This window comes from Montipora foliosa, unplaced genomic scaffold (assembly GCF_036669935.1).
Source record: "Montipora foliosa isolate CH-2021 unplaced genomic scaffold, ASM3666993v2 scaffold_421, whole genome shotgun sequence".
NCBI lineage: Eukaryota > Metazoa > Cnidaria > Anthozoa > Scleractinia > Acroporidae > Montipora > Montipora foliosa.
In genome coordinates, this window is record NW_027179725.1 from 252,501 (window position 1) to 280,000 (window position 27,500).

General features: G+C 40.3%; 1 protein-coding gene across 1 annotated transcript in view; it reads left to right on the forward strand.

The window, feature by feature from the left end:
* Window positions 1-27,500, forward strand: part of LOC137988563 (uncharacterized) — a 164,466-nt gene that overhangs the window by 36,288 nt on the left and 100,678 nt on the right. The window contains exons 3-6 of the mRNA XM_068834556.1: window positions 13,303-13,580; window positions 20,825-20,920; window positions 21,796-22,107; window positions 26,902-26,987. Coding sequence (XP_068690657.1) covers window positions 13,303-13,580; window positions 20,825-20,920; window positions 21,796-22,107; window positions 26,902-26,987 — 772 coding nt within the window. The remainder of the gene's footprint in view (window positions 1-13,302; window positions 13,581-20,824; window positions 20,921-21,795; window positions 22,108-26,901; window positions 26,988-27,500) is intronic.

The window sequence follows — 27,500 nt, forward strand, 5'->3', positions numbered from 1 at the left end:
CTGTCACACTTAACTAAACACGGCTAACGCCAACTCTCTTCGCTTGTGAAAAACTAGTTGGACTCGTCTACTTATATACTCTCACAATAAGCTTCTAGAACTTTCTCAAATAGTAATCAATCTAATTATAGAAAGATTACAAAACACACCGATTTAGAAACGCTTACGCACGAACCTAGAAATAAACAAACTATGAACTCTCGCGAAGCGTCTAGAAAGTAACGCTAGTCAAGCAATGCTATTTTTCGTAACAGGGACGCTAAATACTTGATACCAACATTGAGGGACTTCGACGTGATACAGGTGAGTAGGTGTGAGGTGGAACTGAAAGTGAAGAGGGGACAAGCGTCAGGGGCGGGGACTATCCTAAGTAATAACTTGAGTGCGGTTGTTGGGCAGAGCAGCGATCCGGGAATGTGAGGAACTGGGACGACAAGGGCTGTATCGCCTGCTTGCCTACTATTGGTTCTGGTGGCCGTGAGAAAGGCGCCAGAATCGTTGAGAAACTGTCGAAGGTCTGAGGAACGAGATTGGCGATGCGAAAAAAGGTGAAGAAACCAACTAGGAGGCGGACCACAAAGCTAGATGGGCGGAGTCGCGCAGATTTAAGTGAGCATGGAAATGAAACAAAATTGACGACGTGAGAGGTGCTTTGCGGTTGGGAATGTCAATCATGGACTTCCACAGACCTTTCTGTGTCAGTTTGACTTGAATGCCATCGAAGGCTGAAGCGTCCAGGTGGCAGAAGACGTGTCGACGCCGCAGGGTGCTGAGATAATTGGTAATGGTGTGGTGGGATTTGACAGCGAAGCTGACTAGAGTAATAAACGCGGCTATTGTAAATGGGGAAGTGGGGAAGGGTTGAAGATTGTAGAAGTCACATATCTTGAGGTAAGTATTCCAGACGGAGTGTTAGTTCCGCTTGGTGGCTGCTGATAAGCCGAAGTCTTGAATTTGACGGACATGATGCTGCAAATCGCTTAGGTGGTAACCTGAAATACGAAAGAAACGAAGAGGTGATTACCACTGGCAGCCAAAACGAAACAAATCAAAAGAGCAAGGATTTTCCGCTAAGGTGTTGTAATGAAGATGAGCTGCCTCATAGAAGGTTTGTTGAAATTTCAATCAGTGTCCCAGCGACTTAGAGAATCAGCGATGGTGTTCTGGTGACCCAGGATATAAAGGGCGCGAAGCTCAAAATTAAAACGGGAAGCGTAAAGCCAAAGTTCGCGTAAACATGATTGAACAAAGCGGATGCGTGAGCGTCCGGTGTTGATGGCAAGTTCAGTGCTTTGATTGTCAGTTCGGACAAAAATCCGCTGGCCACGCAGATCTCCGGACCACAGTTTGAGACTAACGATGACAGCCAACATTTCGAGCGAAGCGATGGACAGGTGTCGATGAAAGTTGGATAAGAGGAGTGGAAGAAACGACCGTCGAAACAACCGCCAATGCCGGAAATGCAGGCGTCAGTGCTGAAACTCACAGACGTATCAATCCAAGGAAAAGAACGTGAAAGAGAGACTCCATTGTAAATGGTAAGAAACTCATTCCACCAGCGCAGATCGGCGAGCAGGGGAGAACTGGGCGTGAAGCGGGAAGATTTACGGGATACCTTGTCTTCAGGAACTTCCAGAGTCATAGTGACAGTGTCGTAAATGAGGCCAAGCAAAACCATCCTAGTTGAAAGAGGCCAATCCTTTTACGGGGATGATTCCAGACCCGAGCTGTTGAAAAGGTTTTCGAGATCCTGGAAGGCTACAAGAGCGTCGTCGTGAGAGGCCTCTACGCCACCAAAGTCATCGATGTAATTAACACACTGGTGATGATAAACGGAATTGAAAATGTGCGCAATCGCGTTGGTAGTACGTTAGCAAGCGAGGGTGGCTGAACCCAGGCCGAAGGGAAGAACCAGATCAAAATAGAGAAGATCGTTCCAGTGGTAACCGAGTAAGTTGCAATCCCTAGATCAACAGGAATTTGGCGATATGCGCGCTTCAAATCGTTCTTGAAAAGGAAGCATCCTGAGCCCTTGGCGATGATGGGATCGGTGAAGTCCGCGGAGTGAAGAAGAGAAAGGTGAAAGGGTTCGTCCAGAAAAGAGTACTTGTCAAGAGTGGATTTCCACGAAGAAATATTCAATTTCGAAGGAACAGGAGCACGAGCGCCAAAGGCGTTGGGGCATAACGACTTGGAGCAGAGGATATGGCGAACAGGCACTGGAGAGCGAAAGCTGACCACACGGCAAAACGGAAACGGACGGGACGTTGGACGAAGTAAACGGAGCAAGTGGTTAGTTCGGAGATAATGGAGTTAGTCCGGGAGAGTTAGGAGAGATGACTAGTCAATCAGACGTAGGGGGCGTAGAACGGTGTGAAGAAGGCGGTGGTCTGGTGGGACAAGATGCAATGGTATGATCAGAGCGTTTGCAGTAAGCGCAGGTGTATTCAACTCCCGGCTGGTGACTGGTGTCGTGATAAGCGCTAGTACGATTCTATTCGCGGCAATTCAAGCGTGAGCGGTTGTTGGGACCTTGTACTGTGGCAAGATTGGCGGACGGTGTTGACGGTGTTGTGTTGGGAAGTCGCTGAGATTCTGTGATGTTGAATAGTTCTATCTCGCTGAAATCATCGCCCCAATTGGCGAGGCCGGCCTCGATGCGATCTAAGACGGCGGCATGAAAGGAAAGAACAGCGAGTCAATTATACTTCGAGGCGAGTCGCATTAAAGACATCAAATGCCGCGTCATGACGGCTTGTTTCTCCGGCTGTTCGGAGTTAACAATGTCTAAATAACCGTAAACGAATTCAGAAGTTGTGAGATCTTTGAAATTTTTCCTGGCAAGACCGAATGGAACATGCAAATGAGGCCATTCTTGCGGATTAGTGATACTTGTGTTGTGGTCAAGTTTACCCTGAGACATACCGGCGTTGTGACCGGAATGCACGGTGTCGAGAGAAGGAATCGCCGCCGGTTTAAGACTGTTAGGAGACGATAGCAATTGCGCCTTTGCTTGAGCTTCCAGTTCCAAGACTTGGATTTCCAGACGCTGTTTCTCTCCTTGAAGTTTGATTAGTTCCAAATCCTGGGAAGTTCCCGGCATGGAGATCGGTGAGACACGTGGTGGAGTAAGGTCGTCTTGAGGCGAAGTTGTTTTTGCACTTGGAGCGCTGTGAGGCGGCCGACTTAGTGAAGGAATGTCGTAAACAAAACCATTCGGTAAGGTAGGCGCCTTGACTTTGCGTTTACCAGCGGCGGAGACCATACAGAAAAGTACAAACGGGATACGAAATGAACAAATGACTCGGAAGAACAACGAGCGAAACAAAACGATCTTATTACACTGACGTCCAAAGATAACAACAAATTTAAAGTTGCTACCTTTCTAGGCTGCACCATTAGAGATATGCGCGATCATATCAAGCCTATCTTAACGAAAAAGCCAGACCAACTCATTATTCATGTTGGCACAAACAGCCTTCGTGAAAGTGAGAGTCCATCTGCCTGTTCTGACGAAATTATTAACCTTGTGAGTTCGATTAAGAGCGATGCAACAGACACAGATGTGGTTCTGTCGAGTCTAACAGCCCGATCTGATGACGGGCAACAAGCAATTCAAGTGGAGGAAGTTAATTCGACCTTAACGGATTTTTGCCGCCAAAACCAATGGAAGATCGTTACCCACTCCAACATTGTTGCTGATCATCATCTCAATCGTAGTGGTCTCCCTTTAAATAGAATAGGAACTTCTCGCCTAGCTCGAAATTTTGTAGATTTCATTGCTCACAGTGATTAGGATATTGCCGTTTGGGAGCCCACTGCACACGTACTGCGGGATGAAAGAGATAACGCTACTATTCAGGGTAAGTGCATTGATAACGTTAAGATGAATTCATTCGGTCGAGGCTTAGTGATGGCTTCCCTTAATATAAATAGTCTGTTAGCCCACATTGAAGAGCTGCGTGTTTTCATGTCCAATTCTAAAAGTGACCTACTTCCCATTAACTAAACAAAATTGGACCTCACTATTGACGACAGCGAGGTATACTTACCGGGTTATGAACTGATAAGGAAAGATCGTGTAAGAAATGGGCGTAACGGAGGTGGGGTCTGTTTCTATGTGCGATGTAATCTAAAATTATAAAATCCGTGACGACTTGAGCTCTGAAAATCTCGAATTGTTGGTTTTGGAAATCACTAGGCTCCGGTCCAAACCATTCTTAGTTAGCACTTGGTATAGACCTCCCGATTCTCCGGCGAGTGTCTTCGATGACTTTGAAGAGGTAGTGATGAAAATAGTCGCGGAAAATTCTGAGTTTTTTCTCCAGGGAGATATTAACGTGGTTCTCACGCCAGGCATAACTTCAGCCAGCATCTGAACTAACAAAGGTTGCTGTGAACTCCTGCACGCTTATTGATCATTGTATTACGAACTCACCCGATAAAATTGCCAAATATGGTGCTGTTCACCTTGCAATTAGCGACCATGCTCTAATTTATATGACATATAAGGCCAAGTACGAGCGTTCAGGAGATAGAATGATAAAAACCCACCACATGAAAAATTTCCATAAGTCTAGCTACCTAAGGGATCTATAACAAAAGGCGTGGTCTCATATTGAAACGCCAACTTAACGACCCAAATGATATGTGGTCCATGTGGAAAGATTTTCTAATGCAATCTATAGACAAACATACCCCACTTAAATCTAAAAGGGTTGACAATAAAAAGGCCTTATGGATAACTGACCATCTACGCCGTGAAATGCACAAGAGAGATTTCTTAAAAAAGGAAGCTATGTTGGACCGTAAACAGTCAACATGGGATCAATACAAACGAGCCCGGAACCAGACAACGAAATTAAGAAAGCCAAACGTAAATACTTCACTGACAATCTAGAGCTCAGAAAGTCAAATCCCAAAAAACCTTGGTATTTAATCAATGAACTGTCTTCGCGACGATCAAACAAGGGTGGGAATATTTCGGAAATTAAAATTGCCGAGCAAATTACAACTGAACCCCTTGAAATAGCTGAAGAACTAAATCTGCACTTTTCAACCATTGGTGATGAAAGGCTGGCCTCAGAAATTCCAGCATCTGACATAGAGCCTGAAACATATCTCACGTCGACTGAAATCTCGTTCTCATTGAAAGCACCATCGTTGAATGTAGTTTATAACCTGTTGTCCAAACTAAATGAGAGGAAGTCGGCCGGACTAGATAATATTCCAAATAAACTTTTAAAAATGGCTGCCAGCATAGTTCCACCAGACACCGCGGAAATACGTTTTTGACGTCACAGTAACTGGTCAGTGGTCACGACCATCAGGCAGGCTGTCTTCGATCGATCGATCAGCGAAAGGATCGGTATTTTGCGTGATTTTAAGGCGGAAAATATCCTTGATTCTTCTCATTTTTTTGTGAGTTCGACTTCCTAAATGGGTTTTTAATACTTAAAACAATGTTCTTGATGAATAGCGGTACAGGGAAGTCATTTTGTGTGGAATAATGTGCAGTTTGCTGCATCGAGCTGACGAAGCGTCGATCGTGTCGCCCTCTTCAGAATTGTCAAAAACAACGATGGGTATCCAGACAAAGCAGTAGATTGGTTCTGTATAAGGATTTTGCAAGTGATTTGAAGACTGGCTTGATTTAAAGTGTAATTTGCATGAAGTGATAGAGGTACATCTAAGTCAGAACAATTTTTGTGTTGTGAAAATATTCACACTTCAACTTAAGCTTACTCAATCTGGCGCTTGTTTATTTAGAAAATAATTCGCCCTCGTCAAAGAAACTTTAATAAGAATATTGTCTTTAAAGACTGGCTTGTTTTACGTTTCTATCATCTTTCTGACTTTCTGCTCCTTTCGGAACGGGTTAAATAATATTTTTATGTACTAGCCGTTCTCACTCAAAATAAAACATTTGTTGATTTCAGTTGATGAGCATGTTTGCGAAGCGAGTAGAAAACTAAAATATTGTGATTTGTTGGCCGCTGCAAGGCTGGACAAAAATTATTTAAGGCGATTCACTGCCACTGGTAAATTGAAAATACTGAATAATATCTTCGTTCACTGACAAAATTTTTCTTGCTTGAAGTCTTTGTTTACAAGCCTACTGTTTTACAAGTTGAAGGTGCATGCATATTTTTTGCAGAAGTTTCCTTGTACATGCATGTACATGTAACTAGTTAATATTTTGAAATGCCCAAGCATCTGTATTTCTTTATACTAAACCGTTCCACTTGTGAGATGTGGTCAAGTTTCCTTCTTTTGATGCTGAAAAGACATTCAGCAGTCCAGAGGCAGCAATCCACTCTTCACTGAAACCCCCCAGTTTACGTTGTTTATTCGGTCATTTGAAGCGTTCACAGATATATGTTTGTTTACTCGATTTCTGTTTCACTATCCTACATGTACATCGTATCAACTTATACAAATTAACCATTGTTGTTTTTCCATTCATTTAATTTTTCAGATTTAGCTTTGCTCAGTCACTACAAAGAATCTTTCACTTCGAATCTGCTCAATAAATCATACACATCACATGCTTTGGGTCATTGTAAAATTAATGATGATCCTCATTAGTAAAAAGTTTGCATCATCCTCCCTCACAACATTTTATTTATCTTCTGCAAGATTCTTACTTGACTTGTAACCACTTTATTACAAGATCCTAAAGCACCTGATGGCAATACACATATAAAAAACGTTTATATTTTCCTATGGTAAATTGGCTTCCAAAATGAGTTTGTTTACGCCACTCTGTCTGAATTGGCTTATGTGCCATCTACAAACCAAAAATTTGACTTTTGACATTTGTCGCAAAAGCATGTGTTAAAGAACTGATTCATTTCTTTCAAATAGTTATTTTATTTAGTTCACCACTTGGGTAGGTGAAGTCTGCCTATGAGCCAAGTGGTTTATCAGGCTGGAGCTTATCCCGGTTTCTGTAGCATGAAGTGACTAGGAGTATTTTATATATTCTACTCTCCCCTGGATAGGATGCTAATGCATTACAGGGGTACCCTCAGCATTAAATTTGCCGGTACCCATTTATACACCTGGGCAGAGAGAGGCCTGTGAGAGTAAAGTCTCTTGCCCGAGAACACTGAACACAATGTCCCCACCAGGGCTCAAACACAGACCGCTCAATCCAGAGACGAGCACACTAACCATGAGGCCCTGTGCCTCCCATAGTTTACCACTTACGTTCTGCAAATTTTTTTTTTCCTGTGTGAAATGTTGTGCAGGGTTTGAAGTTGCACTGCCAAAACAAGTTCTGCCAGTCATTACGAATCACTTGAAATCAGGCTTTTATACAGTAAACTGAAGGCAGCAAGTGAGCAAATTCATTAAGTGTATTCCATATCCACATCAACAATCAAAGAGGTAAACTTGACTGAAATAGACTCATTTTTGCTGTGTTGGAGTCAGGGTTAGGGACAAGGTACTGCATCAACAGGTTGCTAAATGTCTAGGAATATAGTTGTCATATCATATGGACAGTGTTGGTCAATATTCTCTTAGTTGGTGTGTTTACAGCATTGATCTTGTGGAAATCATCCATGGACAGTATCTGAAAGGATTTCTGCTAAGCCAGAGTAGGAAAAAAATGTACAACAGGAGGAGTTAGTATTAATATGTACATGTCTTCAGAAGGTTATACAAAGGTTCATGTCCTATGGGCTTAGGAGATGGGCTCATGACCCAGTTGGCCTTGTAATCAGAAGGTTGTTGGGCAAATATGGGGGGGGGGGGGGGGGAGCCTGTTTATTATTGAAAATGAAATCCATTTTTGGGGTTTTAACGAGGAGTTGTTATCGCCATCATTTTATGGTATTTTTTGTTGTCTTACAATGACATGCATGTATTTTTAATTACCCTTTTAACAGCTTTGCAAGCCATGCCTTCTGTCCTCTTAAGATGATCAGATTAATTTTTGTTTTTTTATCCCTTGCAAACCCCAACACCTTTGAAACTAGTTTAAAGCAATTTTCTAAAAACAAAATAAAGAACTCTTACAATTTGAAATTATGAGAAGAAATGGAAAAATAAATGTGAAAGGGGAATATTTTATTTTCGCCAGCCTTCCTGAAGTACCGTATCATTAAAATTGGATATTTTGTAATAAAACATACCTCGGTGAATTCTTCCTCGAGTTTAGACCAGTATTTGAACCCTTTGGGGATTTAAGTCCTATGCCTGTCGCAATAACGTGTCTCAGATTTTTACTGGGAAGCACTGCTTCGGCCAGCTTGGTCTAAAATTGGGTAGTGTACGCCCCCAAGCAGACGGATACGAGCATGTTTTGTGGTCTTCCCGACGAATTTGATCAAAATGCTGTTGACATACCGATTCATACCCACCAGCTCTATAAAGTTGAGAAGTCGGTGTCCTCAGAACACCGCTACAGCCACACAAAAGGCGGCCTGGTGTTAGCATTAATCCACAACATAACTTATGTTGCCACTGACTCGCTGCTTGCGTGCACGAACCCTCACGAAACAACAACAATTTCACACCGTGTGCAAGCTCAGTTTGGCTTTGGCACAATATATAATATTAACCAAGAACTATCCAACAAATGAGCGGAGTTTGAAAGCTAAGTTTACAGTGTGCGCTCTAAGTTTTGTGCATTTTTCGCTGTCGTCAAGACTCGAGGTGACTCGAGGCGAAAATAACTAAGTTTTGTTAATGTGTGCCGCTGACCATCAAAATACTGTATCGCGCCCCAAAAAACGTATTTCCGCGGTGCCGTTCCACCATCTCTTACACTAATCTTTGCTAAATCGATCGAGACTGGTATCTTTCCAGATGAGTGGAAATTGGCAAGAGTGACTCCTATTTTCAAAAAGGGCAAAAGGGATGACCCCAACAATTATCGACCAATATCCGTCATACCGACCGTTGCCAAAATATTTGAAAAATGTGTTTGTGATCAACTTAGTAAGTATCTTAACGCTAACAACCTACTAAGCCACTGTCAATCTGGATTTCGATCGTTACACAGTACCCTTACTGCCCTGGTTGATGCTCAAACATCTGGTCGGCTAATATTGACAATGGCTTTGTCGACGGTGTAGTTTTTATCAATCTTAACAAGGCCCACGACACCATTGATCACAATATTCTCTTACGGAAGCTCCGTATATATGGTGTTGATACAATCAGTATTAAGGTGGCTCAAAGCAGTTTCCAGCACTTTCCAAGACGTAGATTTATGATGGGTCATAATTACTACTCTTTATTAATTGATGCTACAATTATGGTGTCAAAATACTGCCCAATCACTAGCAAACACGTTGGTATTATTTGTGTGACACAATAGGTTACCATAGCAATACTATGACCTGCTAGAAACACCCTTAATTTCAGCTTTAAGCGCTTATATTTAAAAAGCGGCACGGTGAATTTTTTTCTTATTACAGAATTTTGATTAGCAGGATAAGATGTAACTTTTGGCAAAGTTTATAAAAGTTCTGTACATGGGGTTCAGAGCCGTCTTAATTTTTCGAAAATTTTGGGTGGCTCTGAGCCCCATGTACAGAATTTTTTTAAACTTTCCCAAAAGCTACATCTTATCCTGCTAATAAAAAAGATGTTTGCTGATGATACTAACATAGCCTTTGCTGCTAGCACATTGATTGATCTTGAGAACGGTTTAAATTCAGAGTTAAGAAGTCTTAATATATGGCTCATTTCCAACAAACTGAGCTTGAATGTTGCGAAGACCGAATTCAAGATTATTGGCCAAACCAACATTTAAATTCATTCTCAGACAATCACTGAGGTAAACGTTGAAATTGATGCTAAATTAATCACTAAAGTTAAAGAAGCTAAATCACTAGGCGTGATAATTGACGAACACCTCTCATGGTCTAATCATATAGGTGATCTCAGCAAGAAAATATCTTCAGCTATAGGCGCCCTTAAACGAATAAGACCATACATCTCAAAGCGCACTGCCCTCCAAACTTATCAAGCGTTGATCTTACCCCACTTTAATTATTGTAGCTCCGTTTGGGGCGATTGCAACTTAACCTTAAGTGATAAACTTCAAAAGCTTCAAAATAGGGCTGCCAGGGCGATTACCAAGGTCCAATTACGACACAAGCGCCACTTTCCTTTTAAATCTGTTAAATTGGGATGATCTAACTACTCGCCGACAAAAGCCTAAAGCTATATTAATGTTAAAAACAATCAATGGACTCACCCCAGCGTACCTCCAGAATTCATTCAGTACCCGCAGTACGCAATACAACTTAAAAAACGTACAGGCTAAACTTGAGTTGCCTTTGCCGCGCACAAATTATGGCAAGCATGCTTTCTTTTACAGTAGAGCACTGTTATGGAATAGTTCGCCCACCAGCTTGCGAAAATCAGACTCCCTAGAATACTTTAAAAGGGAAATTAACCAACTATATAGTAGGTGCCGGTAGGCTCCCACACGGCAATCTTGTAAAACAGTGTACATTGTAGTTGTAATGAGACTTTTTATTGTAATATATACTGAAGATTTTACCGTGTATAAATAAAAATAAAGTAAGTAAGTAAGTAAGTAAGTAAGTAAGTACGTGTCCGTCAATGGCAAGCCGGCCAACGCGTGGAGGCCTGGGGCTAATTAAGTCATTCCCTAGGAATATTAACCATTGCCAAAATTAGGCACTTCAGCACTGCGAAACCCTTATTCACGCATTTATCGCTTCAAAGCTTGATTATTGTAATTCCGTTTTATCCGGGCTTTCCAAATACTAGACTATACAGTATGTTCAGAATAGTGCTGTGCATCTCCTCACAGGAACCAACAAGTACGTTAACATAACGCCCGTATTGAGACAGTTACACTGGTTGCCTGTAAGCGAGAAAATTGATTATAAAATCTTACTTTTAACTTTCAAATCACTAAATGGTATGGCACCTGAATATCTCTGTGAACTGTTATCTCTTTACAATTCTGGAAGATCATTACGCTTCTCGGGTAAATCTCTCCTTGTAATACCGAAATATAAACTTACATCTTATAAGCAAAGGGCCTTTTCCTGTGCTGCCCCTAAACTGTGGAACAGTCTTCCAGATTATATAACATCCTGTAATTCATTGACTGTTTTTAAATCTAAGTTGAAGACATTTCTTTTTAAGCTTTGTTTTAATTGACAGTTTTAGTCTTGTTTGAATGATCAACTTTTATTATTTTAATTGTAAATATTGTAAAACGCTGTTGAATTTTTAAGAAACGGCGCTATACAAGTTTATATTATTATTATTATTATCATTATTATTATTATTATTACATTTTGAAACGGCTCCGTCTCTTTTATGATTCATCCAAAGAAGATCCGGACGTTGACGTATTGACGCTCCCAGGGAAAATCTACGCAGCTCTGATTGGTTCCTAAGTAACCTGCACGTGAAGTGCGGACGCTCGTGGGAGAGGAACGCGTGAAAAATTCCTAATAGAGTCTGCGTGGGAGGTTATCAGAGTAAATACTTCGATTCTTCCAATTCAGCCCCCCCCCCCCCCCCCTCCCCCCTCTTACTTAAAATATTCCTAGATCCGCCACTGATGATTACGGTTAATAATCTAATACATTTACTGTAATTTGCAATGGTCGATCTCGGCTTGATTCAAATGATCGACAAAAATGTTCCATAAAAACAACAAATCGCAACCTCACAGTTACATAAATAACGTTCACGTTACCTTTCACTTTTTTCGTCATCTCGAGCGATATGGTTTTGAGACGCTTTGTTTTCCCTTCCTCACTGACGCATAAACGGAAATTGTTAAAGATGTCAGGTTGCTTATGGAGAAAACTCATTAGAATTTACAGGTAAGCCACTTTGAATGGACTGGTTTTGAGTTAGCCTGCGAGAGCATCTGGTTTTTCCTTCTGGAACTTCACGCCGAAAAACAAATTTTATGTCGACACTTTTCCGTGGCCTTGATATAAAATATTGCTAAGTAGAGCAAGCCGTGCACTTTGCAAGTGGTCGCACTAAGTTTGCTGAGACATGGAAATTTCAAAAAAGACAACTACAAACATGTTGGCGTTATTCGGCCACCAACGTGGCTATTTATTATATCATCAGCAAAGTCAATAAAAACTGCAATAAATTAAAGCCATGTTCAGCAAAGGTGGGGCGAGAAAAAACGCCTACACCTAACAATGAAAGAAAGGAAAACGAAGGACGGAGGAAGGGTAGGGAGGGAGGGAAAAATCTTGATAATCCAAGTTTAGTCCGTGAAGGTACAGCTAAGAGCGCCAGTCACGAAGATTGCAATCCCTTAACTAGACCTATCCTTACTCCGCCCTTATCTATGATTGGCTCATCTATTGACCCGAGGAGGTCACAGTCGACGACATAAATAGCATCATTCCTTACAGGAATAATGCCCCTTATTGTGACCTGTCACGCAATCCACCAAACAAAGAACGTTCAATAGGCCACTTCGGGAAATACCATAATAATCTTTGTTTGTGCCTTCAAATTTTGCATACGCATTGTTACTCAAAATTTGGGGGAACAAAGAGTATTACGGTATTTAACGAAGTGGCCTATAGATAATTGCCCATTTTAGTAGACAATAATGAACGATATAGTCGAGTCATAACCAAAACAGACTGTAACAAATAGAAATGTAAATGTATCATTGTCAACCTTGTACTTCGAAAGGCAGTTGCAAGAACAGTTATTTCTCTAGGCTCCGCGGTCCCACTTCCTACAGTCTTACCTAGGCCAAGACACAAATATCTCATGGAATCACCGAAAACATAATTCCGGGAATGCCCGATTTATTTCTCTAAATATCTTGATTTTTTTTCTTAATATCCCGAAAATATCTGTTTTTATTCCCATAAATAATATTGCAATAACCTAACAAAGTGTAAGGCAACACAGAAAATTCAATGGTGTCCATGCAAGGCATACAATAAGACTCTCAACAATCTTTTTTCAACAATGATATGACGTATATTAAAAGGAAAACACTGCTGCATGTGATTACGGCAGGCCCATATGGGAGGATGTGTTAATTGTGTTTGAATTTCTGTGTCTGTGAGTAGCATTTAACTCTAAAATTTGCTTTTTTTTTCTCCATTTTTTGAGCAAAGAAACGTGACTTCAATAGTAAATATGTAAATATAACATTTTTTTTTCGGGATATCGGGATATTTGTAAAGCTTAGTCTTACCCGAACCTCAGGTGTTAAGATCTGTTAAAGTGCATGTGGTTTGTTTGGTTATCCTTGCTCGGGGCAAAATTCCAGAGTTAACTTTGTGTTTTTTTTTTTCCAATTAGAACATCCAGTAAGGTTCAATGAAAACTATCTAGCTGAACCAAACATCAGCTTCATAGAAGGCAACAAAGTCGCTGTTTCGTTGTTGTGCCGTGTCGATCTTCGTAACGGGATTGGCAATTGGGACAATGTAACTTATAAATTTGAATGGTTTTCAGAGGGCAAGCGCTTACAAGATCCAACATTAAAATGCTCCGGACAGAATCGAAATGATCCCTGTCCAGGAGAAAATTTTTTAACCTCTGAACTTTCAGGAATCAATTACAAAGCAGACATGTGGGTGAGTTTTCCTTATACCGTTTGAGTATCGTCCTCAAATGTGCGAGTATGGGATCAGTTTGACTGAGTAGGGAAGGCTGCATGAAACAATATTACCCAGGCTAACGACATGTAAAACTTTTTTTTTCTTTATCGTTATTGTTATTATCATCATCATTATCGTCGTCGTCGTCGTTATTGCTATCATTATCATTATCATTATCATTATCGTTATTGTCATCTTCATCGTCATCGTCGTCATCATCATCATCATCATCATCTTTAAGTAGAGGATTTATCGTGAAACAGATATGTCTTGATTTTGTTATTTTTGCTTTAATTGTTATTTCGGTATTTTTGTTACATTCGTAAAGCGCCTTTCCCTGCTCTCTTTCAGTGATTTGTTGTATTCACCAGTGTTGTGCCTTTGATTTTTTTTTATTTTCGTTATTTTTGCTATAATTGTTATTTTCGGTATGTTTTTTTGCATTGTTGTTATAGTTGTTATTTTCGCAAATCGTGTGCATTTCTGGACGGTTTGGAAACGCTTTCATCAGACATCATTATCATATGGCCCGTACGGCCCCACGCACGCTTTCATTGTAAAACTACTAGGAAAATCCTCGTATGAGGACCTTACGCATTAGCGCGAGCGGGGCAGGAAAAAGCCGTACGGCCACGTGCGATGCAATTTTAGAGGATTTTGTTGCTTTTAAACATCCAAGTTATTTACAGCCAGAAAAGAAAATACAAACAACATATTAGATAAATTTTATGTGCAAATTTTTGTTTCTTATTTTGTCAAGACTTCATATGCTGAGTGCTCATGAATAGTGTAAAGAGCCCATATGATAAAATGCTTATTGACTGAGTTTAGGTCGGGCCGGACAGGAAAATAATTGGCCCTCGGTCATGGCGCTTGGTCAGTACGCCATGACCTCGGGCCAAAGAGTTTCCCGTCCGGCCCTCCCGCTCAGTCAAAAAGTACATAGTAATTTTCAAACGTGTTCATATAACTTACTTTTTTGTTATCATTCATGTCGAAGTCGTCGTTACATATAAGTTCCATTTTCGTTCATGTAGAGAACGTAATGAGATTCTCAATTCAAGAAAAAAAAATCGAAGAAGAGATGACCTGAAAGTACAAAACATAACATGATAGACGATCGGACAAAATAGTCTAGTCCCAGTTTTGGGGAAGTTGGCTGCACCCCTCTCTGGAAAGCTCTTCTTGGTATCATTTTAAAGCTTAGCCAACACTGATTTGGAATCCTTTTGTTACCACTCAGAAAAAGTGTCTGAAGGCCTTGGTAACTAAGCCTAAAGTAACCACACCCACTTACGCTATATTTTCACTTAGCGTTGGTTGTCTCTACATTTCTTTAGGCTTTATTGAAAAACACCTCAAACAACATTATACTTAAGCTTTCATATCTCATATTATTCTAAATAAGACCCACCATAGACCGAATGCATAAATGGCGGCCAAAAACATATACTTTTGTTTATGTGCTAATTAGCCTCACTAGCCTCGTTTGCATGGACAAAATACAAAAGAAAGGTTGCTTGAGAGTGAGCCTAGTGAGTCTCATTAGCATATAAACAAAAGAAAACATTTTTGGCCGCCATTTATGCATTCAGTCAATATTTTCGAGAATTTTATGATAATTAGTAAACTTCTTAGCCCAAGAAATCTAAAAATGCAAATGGCATTTCAACCCTACTAATTTACAACTGTATACCTCACTTAACTGTTTGGTGAAGTAAAGAGCTTAAACTGCCTAAGTAATATTCATTAGCAGGTACAAACAGTGAAATTCTTCAACCACAAGTGGCTGAAAGTAGACTTCCGGTCTGAACATTTTGGGTATTCTACTGCCTGATTGAAAACATTAATCCTTAACTTTCAAATACTTTTTTCATTTAACGTGCTTAACATGCAAGAGATTTCCAAATGATGGTACTCATATGACGTTATCATTAAAGATAACGTATCAATTTGAATAACCAGCAAAATTTCACCTTAGTTTTTGAGAAATACAAGTTTTTGTCCAGACATGTTTAGAAATGTCGCACTCGTTTTTTGTCAGTTTACAGGAATTACTTAACATTTAAGAAAAAATAAGTTGAAATCAGTTTCTTCGTCTTCGTCAACATCATCCGGATCCTCCGTAACATTGTACGGATTTTCACAGCTGTTACCACAATGACAGGCATCTATATGTGCAGGAACTTGCATTTCGCTTACAAGTACAATGCCAAGTTGTACAGTTTCCAGTGCATCCACAGACGATTGGATCAAGGAGTGCCTTTGAAGCTGGTGGAACAGACCATAGGCAGTTTGTAGCTAGCCATGATGGATTGGTTTTGGTAGCTCTGTACTGGGTTCAAGACCACGACACCAAATGTCAGCTCAGTAGTTTACATTGTCGGTGTGCTTGTTTAAGGCATCATGGCAAGGTGGAAGGTTGTTTCGTTGGGCTCTTCGTAAAAAAGATGCGGCAGCGGCACTCACTTACATTGTCAACATCGGGATATGCATACAATTTACAAACAAACTTCTCACACGCCATAAAAGTGGTTGCTTCCAATTCGAAACTTTTTGCAAGCAATGACATAGCTTGCAATGCGGTGTTGTCATCTCTGCACACTTTTAGATACACCAGTACAATGTTAACAGAAAAAAGTGGTCCTGGGATATATGGAAAAGAGGTCGTTAACCAGAGAATGCACGAGGCTAATCACATCAGTGCAAAGGTTAAAGATTTTGCTTTGTTCCTTTGTCTTCTCCCGAATATCCTTGCAGAGACAGCAGACATTCACCAATCTGTCCGAACCTGGAGTAACTTTAACTCAGTAGCAAATGCCCAAATGCTCCCTGTCAAGAGTGTCGTCGGCTATTGCCAACTAATTGATGCATCTCCAACTGAGCTTTCTGTAGTTCACACATTGCTCAAACGATTTGGGGAAATTGCTACCAAGCCTGGTTTAGAAGACACTGTTTCCGCTTTCAATCAAGCCATCTATGTGAAGGCCCTAGAATTTGTTTGGAATCACCAAGAAGAGTTCAAATGTGTTTTTTTAAGAAAAGGTGCATTCCACATTACATGTGTTTTTGTTGCCGTAATTGGGAAAAGGTTTCCTGATTTAGGTCTTCGAAAACTTCTGCTCGAGTCGCGCATAGTTGGAAGTGGTGCAATCAACGGTGTATTATAATAGGCAAACACAACAGAGCAGTGCACATACACAAGATTGTTCTTGAAGCATTGCTACGCACAGGCCTCGAGTGGCAAGCGTCTCTGAGTGCAGTAAAAGAACCAGCGCAAGGACACGCACATTCCAGATTGAGAATGTACATCATGCTGTCAGAGGAGTACGGGAGGGGCTTACGCCAGACGCTATCCAGGAACTGTATAACATGGTAGCACTTACAGAGGTTCACTCCAAGTTTGAGGAGTTCAATACATCTGTAGGCAACAAAATGAGCATTTTCTGGCAGTCATATATTGAAATGGTTTGCGTTCTTCTTAGCTTTCGTCATGCAACAAAGGAAGGAAACTGGAATTTTCATTTTTCTTTTATCTTTGTAATGCTACCCTGGATGTTTGCATATGACAGAACTAACTATGCATGGCATCTTCCAGTCTACTTATGCGGCATGATGTCCCTAGAGAAAAGGCATCCTGCTGCCTATCATGCTATGCTTCATGGTGAGTTTGCAGTGCAGAGAACTTCGTCGAATAGATTTGGTCAAGTTTTCGAGGACCAAACCATTTAACAAACAATTAATCGAGACACCATGTCCAATTGTAGTATAAATGAATGAAGGGGTAGTTTCTAAAGAAACTGTGGTGCTGCGTCGGTGGGGAAGTAGTATACAAAAATTTGGTTTATCAACGGAGTTGATAATGTAAATTGACCACCGTACAGAGATTCTAAAAGCTGACGTTTCGAGCGTTAGCCCTTCGTCAGAGCGATTCGCTCTGACGAAGGGCTAACGCTCGAAACGTCAGCTTTTAGAATCTCTGTACGGTGGTCAATTTACATTATCAACTCCGTTGATAAACCAACTTTTTGTATACCAATTGTAGTATAGTTGACTTTAGCCTGAACAAAGGTGCCGTACAAAGATGGTTACTCACCTCTAACTCATGGGTAGCAATTACACAGGCCTGTCGTGAGATGGCTGCAACTATGAGCGGGAATGAAGGGGTAGTAAAAGAGCTTGGCAAAGAGAGATTATCTTTTGACTAGCAGGATGCCAGGAAAGTGGATTCTACTCTCATGAGTTGGAACAACCCATTTTCTTCCTCCAATTCTAATGAGGTTTCACACTTGCCTTCAAGGCAGACAGTTCCCGAAGTAGTAGAGCAAGATCTTTCTGCAGCTTAAAGGAAGGAGACGAATCCTTCATGGCATTTGTACAGAAACGGTTAATGGCCACTAAAGGTTCATTTTACGATCCCATTGCAAAGATGAAACTTGCTAGCTTTAGTTGTTCTGCCACTTGATCATCGTTAAAAATAGCTGGAAAAGATATCATGCTGACAGCAGATAGGGACCCGTTTGCTCGTCTTTTAGTCGTTGCGATATGAATGTACGGGAGGTCCTTAAGTACCCACTCCGTCCCTTACCATGGTCCCTAGCTGCGATTGATGGATCACCATGCATAACTGACAAGTCAAAGCTGCTTGATTCACTGACATATCAAGTAGAACCAGCCGAGGATGTACCACCAACCGCTGCCTGGATTGTTGATGGGATGGCTGTTTTGTATTCCCTAAAAGACCGTGCCAACAGCTATTGAAGACTTTTCAGGTGTTGTTTTTGATGCCATTTCCCCAGGAACCATCTTCGCCAGAAGAGTTGGCTTTGTTACATACAGGTATCAAGATGTCTCCATCAAGAATCTTGAGCGGTCAAGGAGATACATGCAAGGTACCATCAAAGTCAAGATAACTGGGGAAGGCCAAAAATGCCCAACGCAATGGAAGAAATTTCTTAGTGATGGAGAAAACAAGACCCGACTGGCAGGATACCTTTTAAAGGAATGGTCAGCTGACAGTTACGCCAGCTGAATTGGTGAACGTGTAATCATTATTTCCTTTAAAAGCAACTGCTACACCAATGTCAAGGCCATGTGCGAAGAGGTTGCAGAGTTGCAATGTTCTCATGAGGAAGTGGACACTAGGGTTCTTCTTCCTGCAAAGCATGTAGTAGATAATGGCGAGAGAATGGTGATAATTAAGTCTCCTGATACTTGCAATTGTGCTTTCATTTTAGTATGTCACTTGCAGAAACAGATTCCAGCTAAGCTTCTGTTTCTCAAGAAAACGAAGACGAGAACTATCTTCCTAGACATTCCTTATGTAGTAGATCACGCCGGCCCTGAGTTACGTGCTGCATTACAAGTTCTTCACGCCTTTACGGGCTGTGATTAAATTAGCGCCTTTTCTGGCAAGGGCAAGTAAGCCGCTATGAAATTGTGCAGAGATGACAACACAGCATTGCAAACCATTTCATTGCTTAGAAAAAGATTCCAATCGGAAACAACCACTTTCTGCCATGTGAGAAGTTTGTAAATTATTTGGATGTCCCGATGTTGACAATGTAAATGAGTGCCGCTACCCCATCTATTTAACGAAGAACAACCCAACGAACAACCGCCCAACCTTGCAAAGATGCCTTAAACAAGCATACTGAACGTGCAAACTGCCAAGCTGGAACTTGGTGCCGTGCTCTTGTTCCACCAGCTCCAAAGGCAATCCTTGATCTGATCATCTGTGGATGCATTGGAAAGTGTACAACTGGGCATTGTTCTTATAAGCGAAATGCAATTTCCTGCACAGATAGATGCCTGTCAGTGTGGTAATAGCTGTGAAAGTCCTTAGGGAGGATCCAGATGATCTTGAGGAAGACGAAGAAACTGAGGCACCATATTGACTGGAAAATTGTCATTATTCCACTGATTCAATTGATTTTTCTTAAATCTTACTTAATTCCTGTAAACTGACAAAAAACAATTTCAACGTTTCTAAACATGTCTGGACAAAAACTTGTATTTCTCGAAAAGTTTGAATTTGCTGGTTATTCAATAAGTTATCCGTAATGATGACGTCATGAATACGACAATGATGTCATATGAGAACGATCATTTAAATTTTTTTTGCATGTTAAGCACGTTAAATAAAAGTATTTAAAAGTTAATGATTAATGTTTTCAATCGGGCAATAGAATACCCAAAATGTTCAAACCGGAAGTCTACTTTCAGCCACTTGCGCTTGAAGAATTTCATTGTTTGCACCTGTTAATGAATATTACTTAGGCAGTTTAACCTCTTTACTTCACCAAACAGTTAAGTGAGGTATAAAGCTGTAAATGAGTAAGGTTGAAATTCCGTATGCATTTTGAATCATTTCTTTTAAACTTTGTATATTTATTTGGGTTGACAAGTTCACTAATTAGCGTAAAATGATGCAAATAACAAAATTTTCGAAAACAGTGTGTCTTAATTAGATGAATGTGGGATTATGAAAGCTTAATTATAATGTTACTTGAGGTTTTTTTCTATCAGTAAAGTTTAAAGAAAAATAGAGACAATGGACGCTAAGTAATAATACAGCGTAAAGGGGTGTGGTTACTTTAGGCTTGGGTACCAAGGCCCTCTGACAATTTTACTGAGTGGTAACAAAAAAGATTCCAAATCGGTGCTAGCTACGCTTTAAAATGATACGGACAACAGCTTGCCAGAGGGGAAGTGCAGCCAACTCTGAAGATAAAGCTTTTCTTTAATTGGCTACCGTGAGAGGCGTGGTGGCATCATGGTTAGTGCGCTTGACTTCGAATCGAGTGGTCCGGGTTCGGGTCCTGGCCGGGGACATTGTGTTGTGTTGTGTTCTTGGGCAAGACACTTTACTCTTAAGGTGCCTCTCTCCGCCCAGGTGTATAAATGGGTGCCGGCGAATCTAATGCTGCAGGTAACCCTGCGATGGACTGGCATCTCAGGGGGGAGTAGAAATACTCGTAGTCGCTTCACGCTACAAACCGGATGGGCCTGATGGGCCTTCTAGGCTCGTAGCAGACTTTACCTTTACCTTTAATTGGCCATTAGACTAAAACACCCTGAACCAACTTAAAGTGCTTTCCATGCCATTTTCTATTCCTTTAACTCTGACAGCCAGTTGCCATTACTCCGTTCTGTTTGTGTTTTAAATTGATATCGTGTACATATATATTTTTTCTTTTTATTTTGTTTACTGGAACAAGATAACTTGCAAAGTCTCTGCAATGTTTACCAACTCCCTTCTGAATCAGTGGTCCAAACCAAAGGAAGTCAGAGAACCATTCTATGCAGGGATAAAGGTAGGTTACTTTTAACAGTTTCTTAACAGACCTGGAATACATCACACATGAGTTACCACTTGAAATCTGAAAATCAATGAAGAAACCTTAAGACGGATCTATAAAGCAAGATTGCGAGTGCTTTAGTTCAGACCATTACTTTACCGGTATATTGTCATTTCTGAAAAAGGACCATGGATCCTAGGCACTACCAAATGGACACTATCCATGTTACAACAACAACAACTTTATTCCATTTTTGAAAAACAATTTTACGGACTGTGATTACCCTCAAATAGCATAGTTAGTCGAGATTGGGTTGTCATAAAACAACTAATTTAGAAACAGCATTATACTAACGTTATAAACACATTATTAAATATTGTAAGGCTTTAATCAAATTTATTTAGTTCAATTTAGTTACAATTTATCTCCAATTACGTACAATTGCCTTTATCGTAATGGCTATTGCTATAGCGGCTGCTTCTCTATTTTATTCAGCAGTGTCGGCCGGTGAGTCAACATAACTGTCTTCGGCGTCAAATTAAGGTTTCAAAGAGCAGACTCCGAATTTTTGATAAAAGGCAGTTCTCGGGAGTTTTCGCAGTGACCCTTAAGTTTTAATGCTGGAACGTAACTAGCGGGCTTAGCCTATGATAACACGCACTATGCAAAGTTAAAGAAGACACTTTGGAGCAGGTTTATAGGGCGTTTTTACATGGCTCATTTGTTTCCACCGTCACCTATTACGACACATCTTGTTAAGCGATACCATCCCATTGCTGCTTCGTGAAATTGTACTGTGTTGTAAAGTTAATCCATTTATTAAGACATTCTCTCCAAATTATTGAAACTGGTTAGACTCTCCTCAAGAAATCTGTGATTGAACTTTTCAGGTTTCTCCAGCAACATTACGATTGCGTCCATGCGGCAGACAACCGTATGAACACACAATAACGATACAACCAAGCATTCCAGTCCGACAAAACGCACGTGGAGAATACATTAATGGATCTATTGCAAAGCCTGACGTCATAAATTTGGAAGATAACTTTTGCGAATTCGTACTCAAGGATAGGAACCCTGTTGCAATAAAAGTTTCTGTGGATTGTCCATTACCACACTATGACGGAAGAGAAAGAGCGATTGTTGTTGAAGTCAGTCTGGGAAATGATGAGTTTTGGGTTCACTCCGTAAGGACTATTTGGGTACGTAGACGCTATTTTGTTCTTCGGAATCCTGTACAAGAATACGCCTTTTAGTGATACATCCTTTTTGTGATACATCGTTCTCAGAGACTTCTGATAGACGAAAGATAGAAGCGATCATCGCACTCACCTGGACAATTGAAGCAATTGTCACTTCATAGATACCTGAAAAATTCAGGCGGTTTCAATGATATTCCAACCCATGATCTCTGCGATGCCGGTGCCAACTGAGCTATGAAACCACACAGTCGGGAGCAATTCCTTTTAAATAGATCTCATCGCCCAACTCAAGTTAAGATTCTTTGCGTATTGTATTTGCATTATAATGTAGCATTATCACATTTAAATGATATGGAAATACTTCGAACAAAACAATGTATTCTTAAAGGGTTTGAATTGGGTACAACATTTAGGTAGCCGATGAGGTACCTCTATTGTCCATTTAAGTGCAAGGATCACGTTTATCTTTCGTCTATAAACCACACTTGAAATATACATTTCTTTCATCATAAGTGGTGAAATCGAAGGTCCTGGTAATACCCGAATCCGGATGGTCCTAGTTTAAGTTGTGGGATGACATTGTTGACGATAGAAACTACATGATAGTAACCATATTGCCACCCAATGAAGTCTTAAATGCAATTAATGCCAACCTCGTTCCGAGAGTCTTTCTTCTTCCCTTCCTTGGAGCGGGAGAGAGAGAGAGAGAGAGAGAGAGAGAGAGAGAGAGAGAGGGAGAGAAAGATAGAGAGAGAGAGAGAAAGATAGAGACTGAGACCCTGGTCTGGTCACGTGTGTCCCAAAATCTGGGATGTGTCACACATTGGATCTAAGGGAGGCCATAGGGGCTCTTTTGTTATAAAATTATCATCACTTAGTAGGAGGTCGAGTGGCAAGAATTTTGATCAAAGTTACGTGTAATACGCGAACAAATTATGCGCTTCGTGGTGTATGTAATTTGGCCAGAGGTGGTAAAAACACGCCTCAAAAAAAAGAATAATCAATATTACAAGAAATAACACGTAAACAGCGGGGTCAAAAATGAATAATCTCATCATTTTAAAGAACACTTAAAGTGCACATGGCTAGAAATTTCACCACCATTTTTTATTTTAAAATCTAAACTGTAATGGTCTCAGAAGCATTTTAGTACAAAAACAATTTAATATCTGTTCCGAGAACATATCTAAAATGCGAAGAAACCTCGCGTATTTTTAAGGAAAATATGAAACAAAAGCCTGGGATCAAGTTGAGGATTTTGACGTCATCGGTTGTGTAAATGTGCAACTTATTAACCCGCGATCATGACCTCCCTCCCTACTTATCTACTTAAGGAGGGCATGATATAAGCCAAAATTTGGCTTTTTTGCTGATTGGTTGACAAACAATAGAGCTCTTGGAGCCTCACTCCGATTGGTTACAGAAATGCAAATCATACTTTGTAAAATCAGTTAACATCTGATTATATTATGGCTGCCGAGACGGATTTGAACAGGAATGATGTTTAGAATCTGTTTACAGCTGCTGTTGCCGCGACTTCAGATTTTTTTTCAAAAATCTCTAAAGGAAGAGCAGAGACAATGCATCGGAAGAATGGTTTGTCTGAAAGAAGACACTGTAGTTGTACTTCGTACGGGATTTACAGCCCAGTACATTCTAGAAAAAAATGCATCGTTCCACTTCTACCGACTCGAAAATGTTTGTAGTTGTGGTAAGTCCTTTGGAATATATTCGGAAGCAACAAGTTGTGAATTCAAAAAGAGCCGAAAAGAACTTTGTGCTGCCACAATCGCGAAATCAGCCGAGCTTGACAGAGAAATTAGACATTGTTTACGGAGGCGCTGGGAGGCGCGGTGGCCTCCGGATCGAGTGGTCCGGGTTCGGGTCCTGGCCGTGGACATTGTGTTGTGTTCTTAGGCAAGACACTTTACTCTCACGATTCCTCTCTTTACCCAGGTGTATAAATGGGTACCGACGAAATGCTGGGGGTAACCCTGCGATTCACTTAGCGTCCCATCCAGGGGGGAGTAGAAACACTCCTAGTCGCTTCATGCTACAGAAACTGGAGATAAGCGCCGGCCTGCTGGGCCTTCTAGGCTCGTAGCAGACTTTACCTACCTACCTACTTTACCTACGGAGGCGCTGAGTAATGGTTTAGTGATTAGTCCATTTTCCTCGGAGATATTAGCATTTTTTATTGCCATCTTTGACTTAAATATTCGAGTTTAAATAAGGTTTATTGTACTGTTGATTGCGCATGATAACATGAAGGATTCGGCTTTTTCTGTGATTTTATCTCGAAATTCTTTGTTCCTTGATGGTTTAAATAAGCAAAAAAACCGCACCAAATGTCAAGTGGGATTTGCAGAAACACTGGTAGCTTTGATTGTGTGCATAAAGTCTGACTTCGTAGACATTCCAGTTAGAGTTCTATTTTGTTTTCGTCGTCTTCCCTTGAATCGCAACGTGCAGGTCATTTGCGGTGAAATCTGATTGGCTCACATTTATAGCATGACACAAGATAGCATCACTTTTGACAGGTGGGCGGCAGTCGACTCGAAAAGAAATGTATCAGGCATAGCTTTTCTAAAGGGTACACGCTCCATAAAAGCGTACACTGGGTTGCCTGTGCCACGTGTTACACAAAAAAAGAACGGACTTGAGCTGCAGCGTTCCAGTTAATTTTTCAATTGGGGGTTTATTAAGACTATTTCAGGGGTCACTCACATGTCACGCCAGCAGAGGTCCTTTGGCTCACACATTCACACGTTTAATTATTTTGTAATGTCCTGTCCCATTTTGAGGTCTTTTAGTTTTTTAAGCTTTAGTAATAGATTCAGTTTAAAGATAACAATACACGGTCTTGAGTAAAATTCACTCGTTTCTTCTTTAAATAGTCTGCCAAAAACTAACTGCAAATTCCTCTGACGGCCGTTTTCCAGCATGTCTTGCAATTGCACTAAGCAAACGTTTATTGCACACACCAAGAAAGGACTGAAGCTGTTGTTTCCGCTTCATAATTCCTCTTCTTGTTAGTCTAATCTTATGCCAGGTCAAAACATTGTTTGGCTTTACGTTTGCACCAAAGAGTACCGTAAAAGCCAGGAGTTAACAGAAAAAGACAAGCCAAAAGACAGATGAAGAAAAAAAAACATAGTTTTTGTATATTACTCTGACTCGAATTCTCATCGCAAGGTTAATGACAATCGTTTATAAAAACACGAAAATTTCTGCAGTCTCTGACTTTTATGTATAAACGGAAAGGTCATGATGTGTTGTCGAAGGAAGAGATTGATCACGTGCTAGGCAACCATAAAGGTGCACGTGATCACCCTGTGTCAACTGAATGAACTACGGGAAAAAAATGTTCGTCGTTTTCAGAGTAAAACAACGTACTTTTTAGCCAAGAAACTTCCGTCTTTGGTTTTTTTAATTTTGATGTAATATTTATCTGAATATTTACATTTCATCTGTCGGGTCAAGAAGACTTCTTTGTCGGGTTCCTGAGAAACGTATCTATTTTGACTTCAGGGTGACCTATTTACACAATCGCGAGGTTGAGCGGCCATGTAATTGAAAATCTAAACACCTATGAGATACAAAAACAGACTTGCAAATTATCGCAAATCACAATGCTGACAAGCACAAAAGCAGAAGAAATGGTTAAGTAAATATGAAGTTCGTTACTATCTGAATGTTTTTGGGTTAGAGTGCAGGGATATATTGTCACGTAAATGATGTAATTCACGACACTCAAAATTCGCAAAAAGCGTGAGTTTCATGTAAACAATCTTAACACAAGTCGCAGCAATAAATTGGATTAACCAGGTAGTTTTGAAAATAAATATTGTTGGCTTCCCAAATAAACTTCATTTTAAACTACAATGGAAATCATTTGTCACAAAGAAAAATTCCTGTCTCCTCGCGTATCACATTTCAACGCACGTATGCAAATTTATTAACTCATTTTCACCGCGTCCCGATTGCTAGAAATTTTTCTTCTTTCAAATATTAAAAAATATATATATTTCTCGTCAAGCGTTGCATCTTTTATATTCATCATAATTTAATATTCTCTATCAAAATTTCCACAACAATCAAAAACACAAAAATAGCAACGCACGTAACAAATTTAGTTGCATTTTAATACCCCTTCGTCGAATTATCATGCTTAACAAAAGAATTAATTTTTAGTTATTGCGAAAAATCTTTCTCTATTCGTTAGCAATCATCCTTTCTAATTTCAGAAAAATCGACTGGTCCGCAAATATTTGACGAGTTTTTTTCAATAGGATGTCAAAAGACCAAGTGGATGTTATGCATAATCGGGCAAGTTCGGGCGATCAAGTTGCGCGTGTGACCCGTTATAACTATTTTTTCACAAAATGTTCCCGAATCGAAGAATCACCACAGAAGACCAGAACATCATTCTAAACGCTTATTCTACGCAAAAAGTAGGTTCTGTAGGTAATTTTGAGAGTGGAAATCAAGTTTACGGCAGATGGCAAATACAAGAGACGCTAACCTAATTTTGACACGAAAATGCTTTACTATTGCCATAAAAACTATCCAGTTAAGCTCGCATATTACACAACATGATGAATTCATAAAGGCCACCTTTTCCAGCGAATCTTTTTCGAAACAAACAACATATTTGCTGTTATTACGTGAGTGAAGAGAAAAAACTCAATAGTGTCAAATTGCCATACGTAATTGCAACAAAATATATTTCAGTATCAACCGTTTCCATGTCCAGTGTTCCTTTACTTCTTTAATTATCATGCTTGTTTTCAGGTGACTATTCTGAGGTCTCACGTAGAGCGCTGTAAGAGTTATACAGACCCGCATTACTTTGCCATGGACAGACTTGACATCGACAGGTTGTAACTAGTACTGAGTAACAGTAATCTTAGATAGAGAATAACAGGCTATTAAATTGTGTTGTATTTAACGTTTATTTATATTTTAATTAAGGTCGAGACACAATAGGTGACAAATCGTTGCAACATTCGATTGGGCAAGCCAGCGAATGGGTTACTGAGAAATCATTACATGGGAAGAAATACGACGCTCTCTCTCATTAATAATTTATATGTAGTTGCAGCGACGTGTCACACGGAGAAACAACACTGCTTTCACTCATTGTTGCTGCAACCAGTCGCTCGCATTCAAGCTGTTTCAAATTGGTTCGACTAATTGCAGGCACTGTCGAAGCGCTAGAGACTTTCAGACATTGACAAAAGTTCTAGACAGTTGACACAACGACGTCAGCTGCATTGTCTGAAGGGCCAAGTAGACTTAAAACTGAACGACTACGAAAAAGGTTGGAAAAAAATAAATATGAGGATGCAGATGAAAAACTTCAATTGATAAAAACTTTCGAAATCTATGCT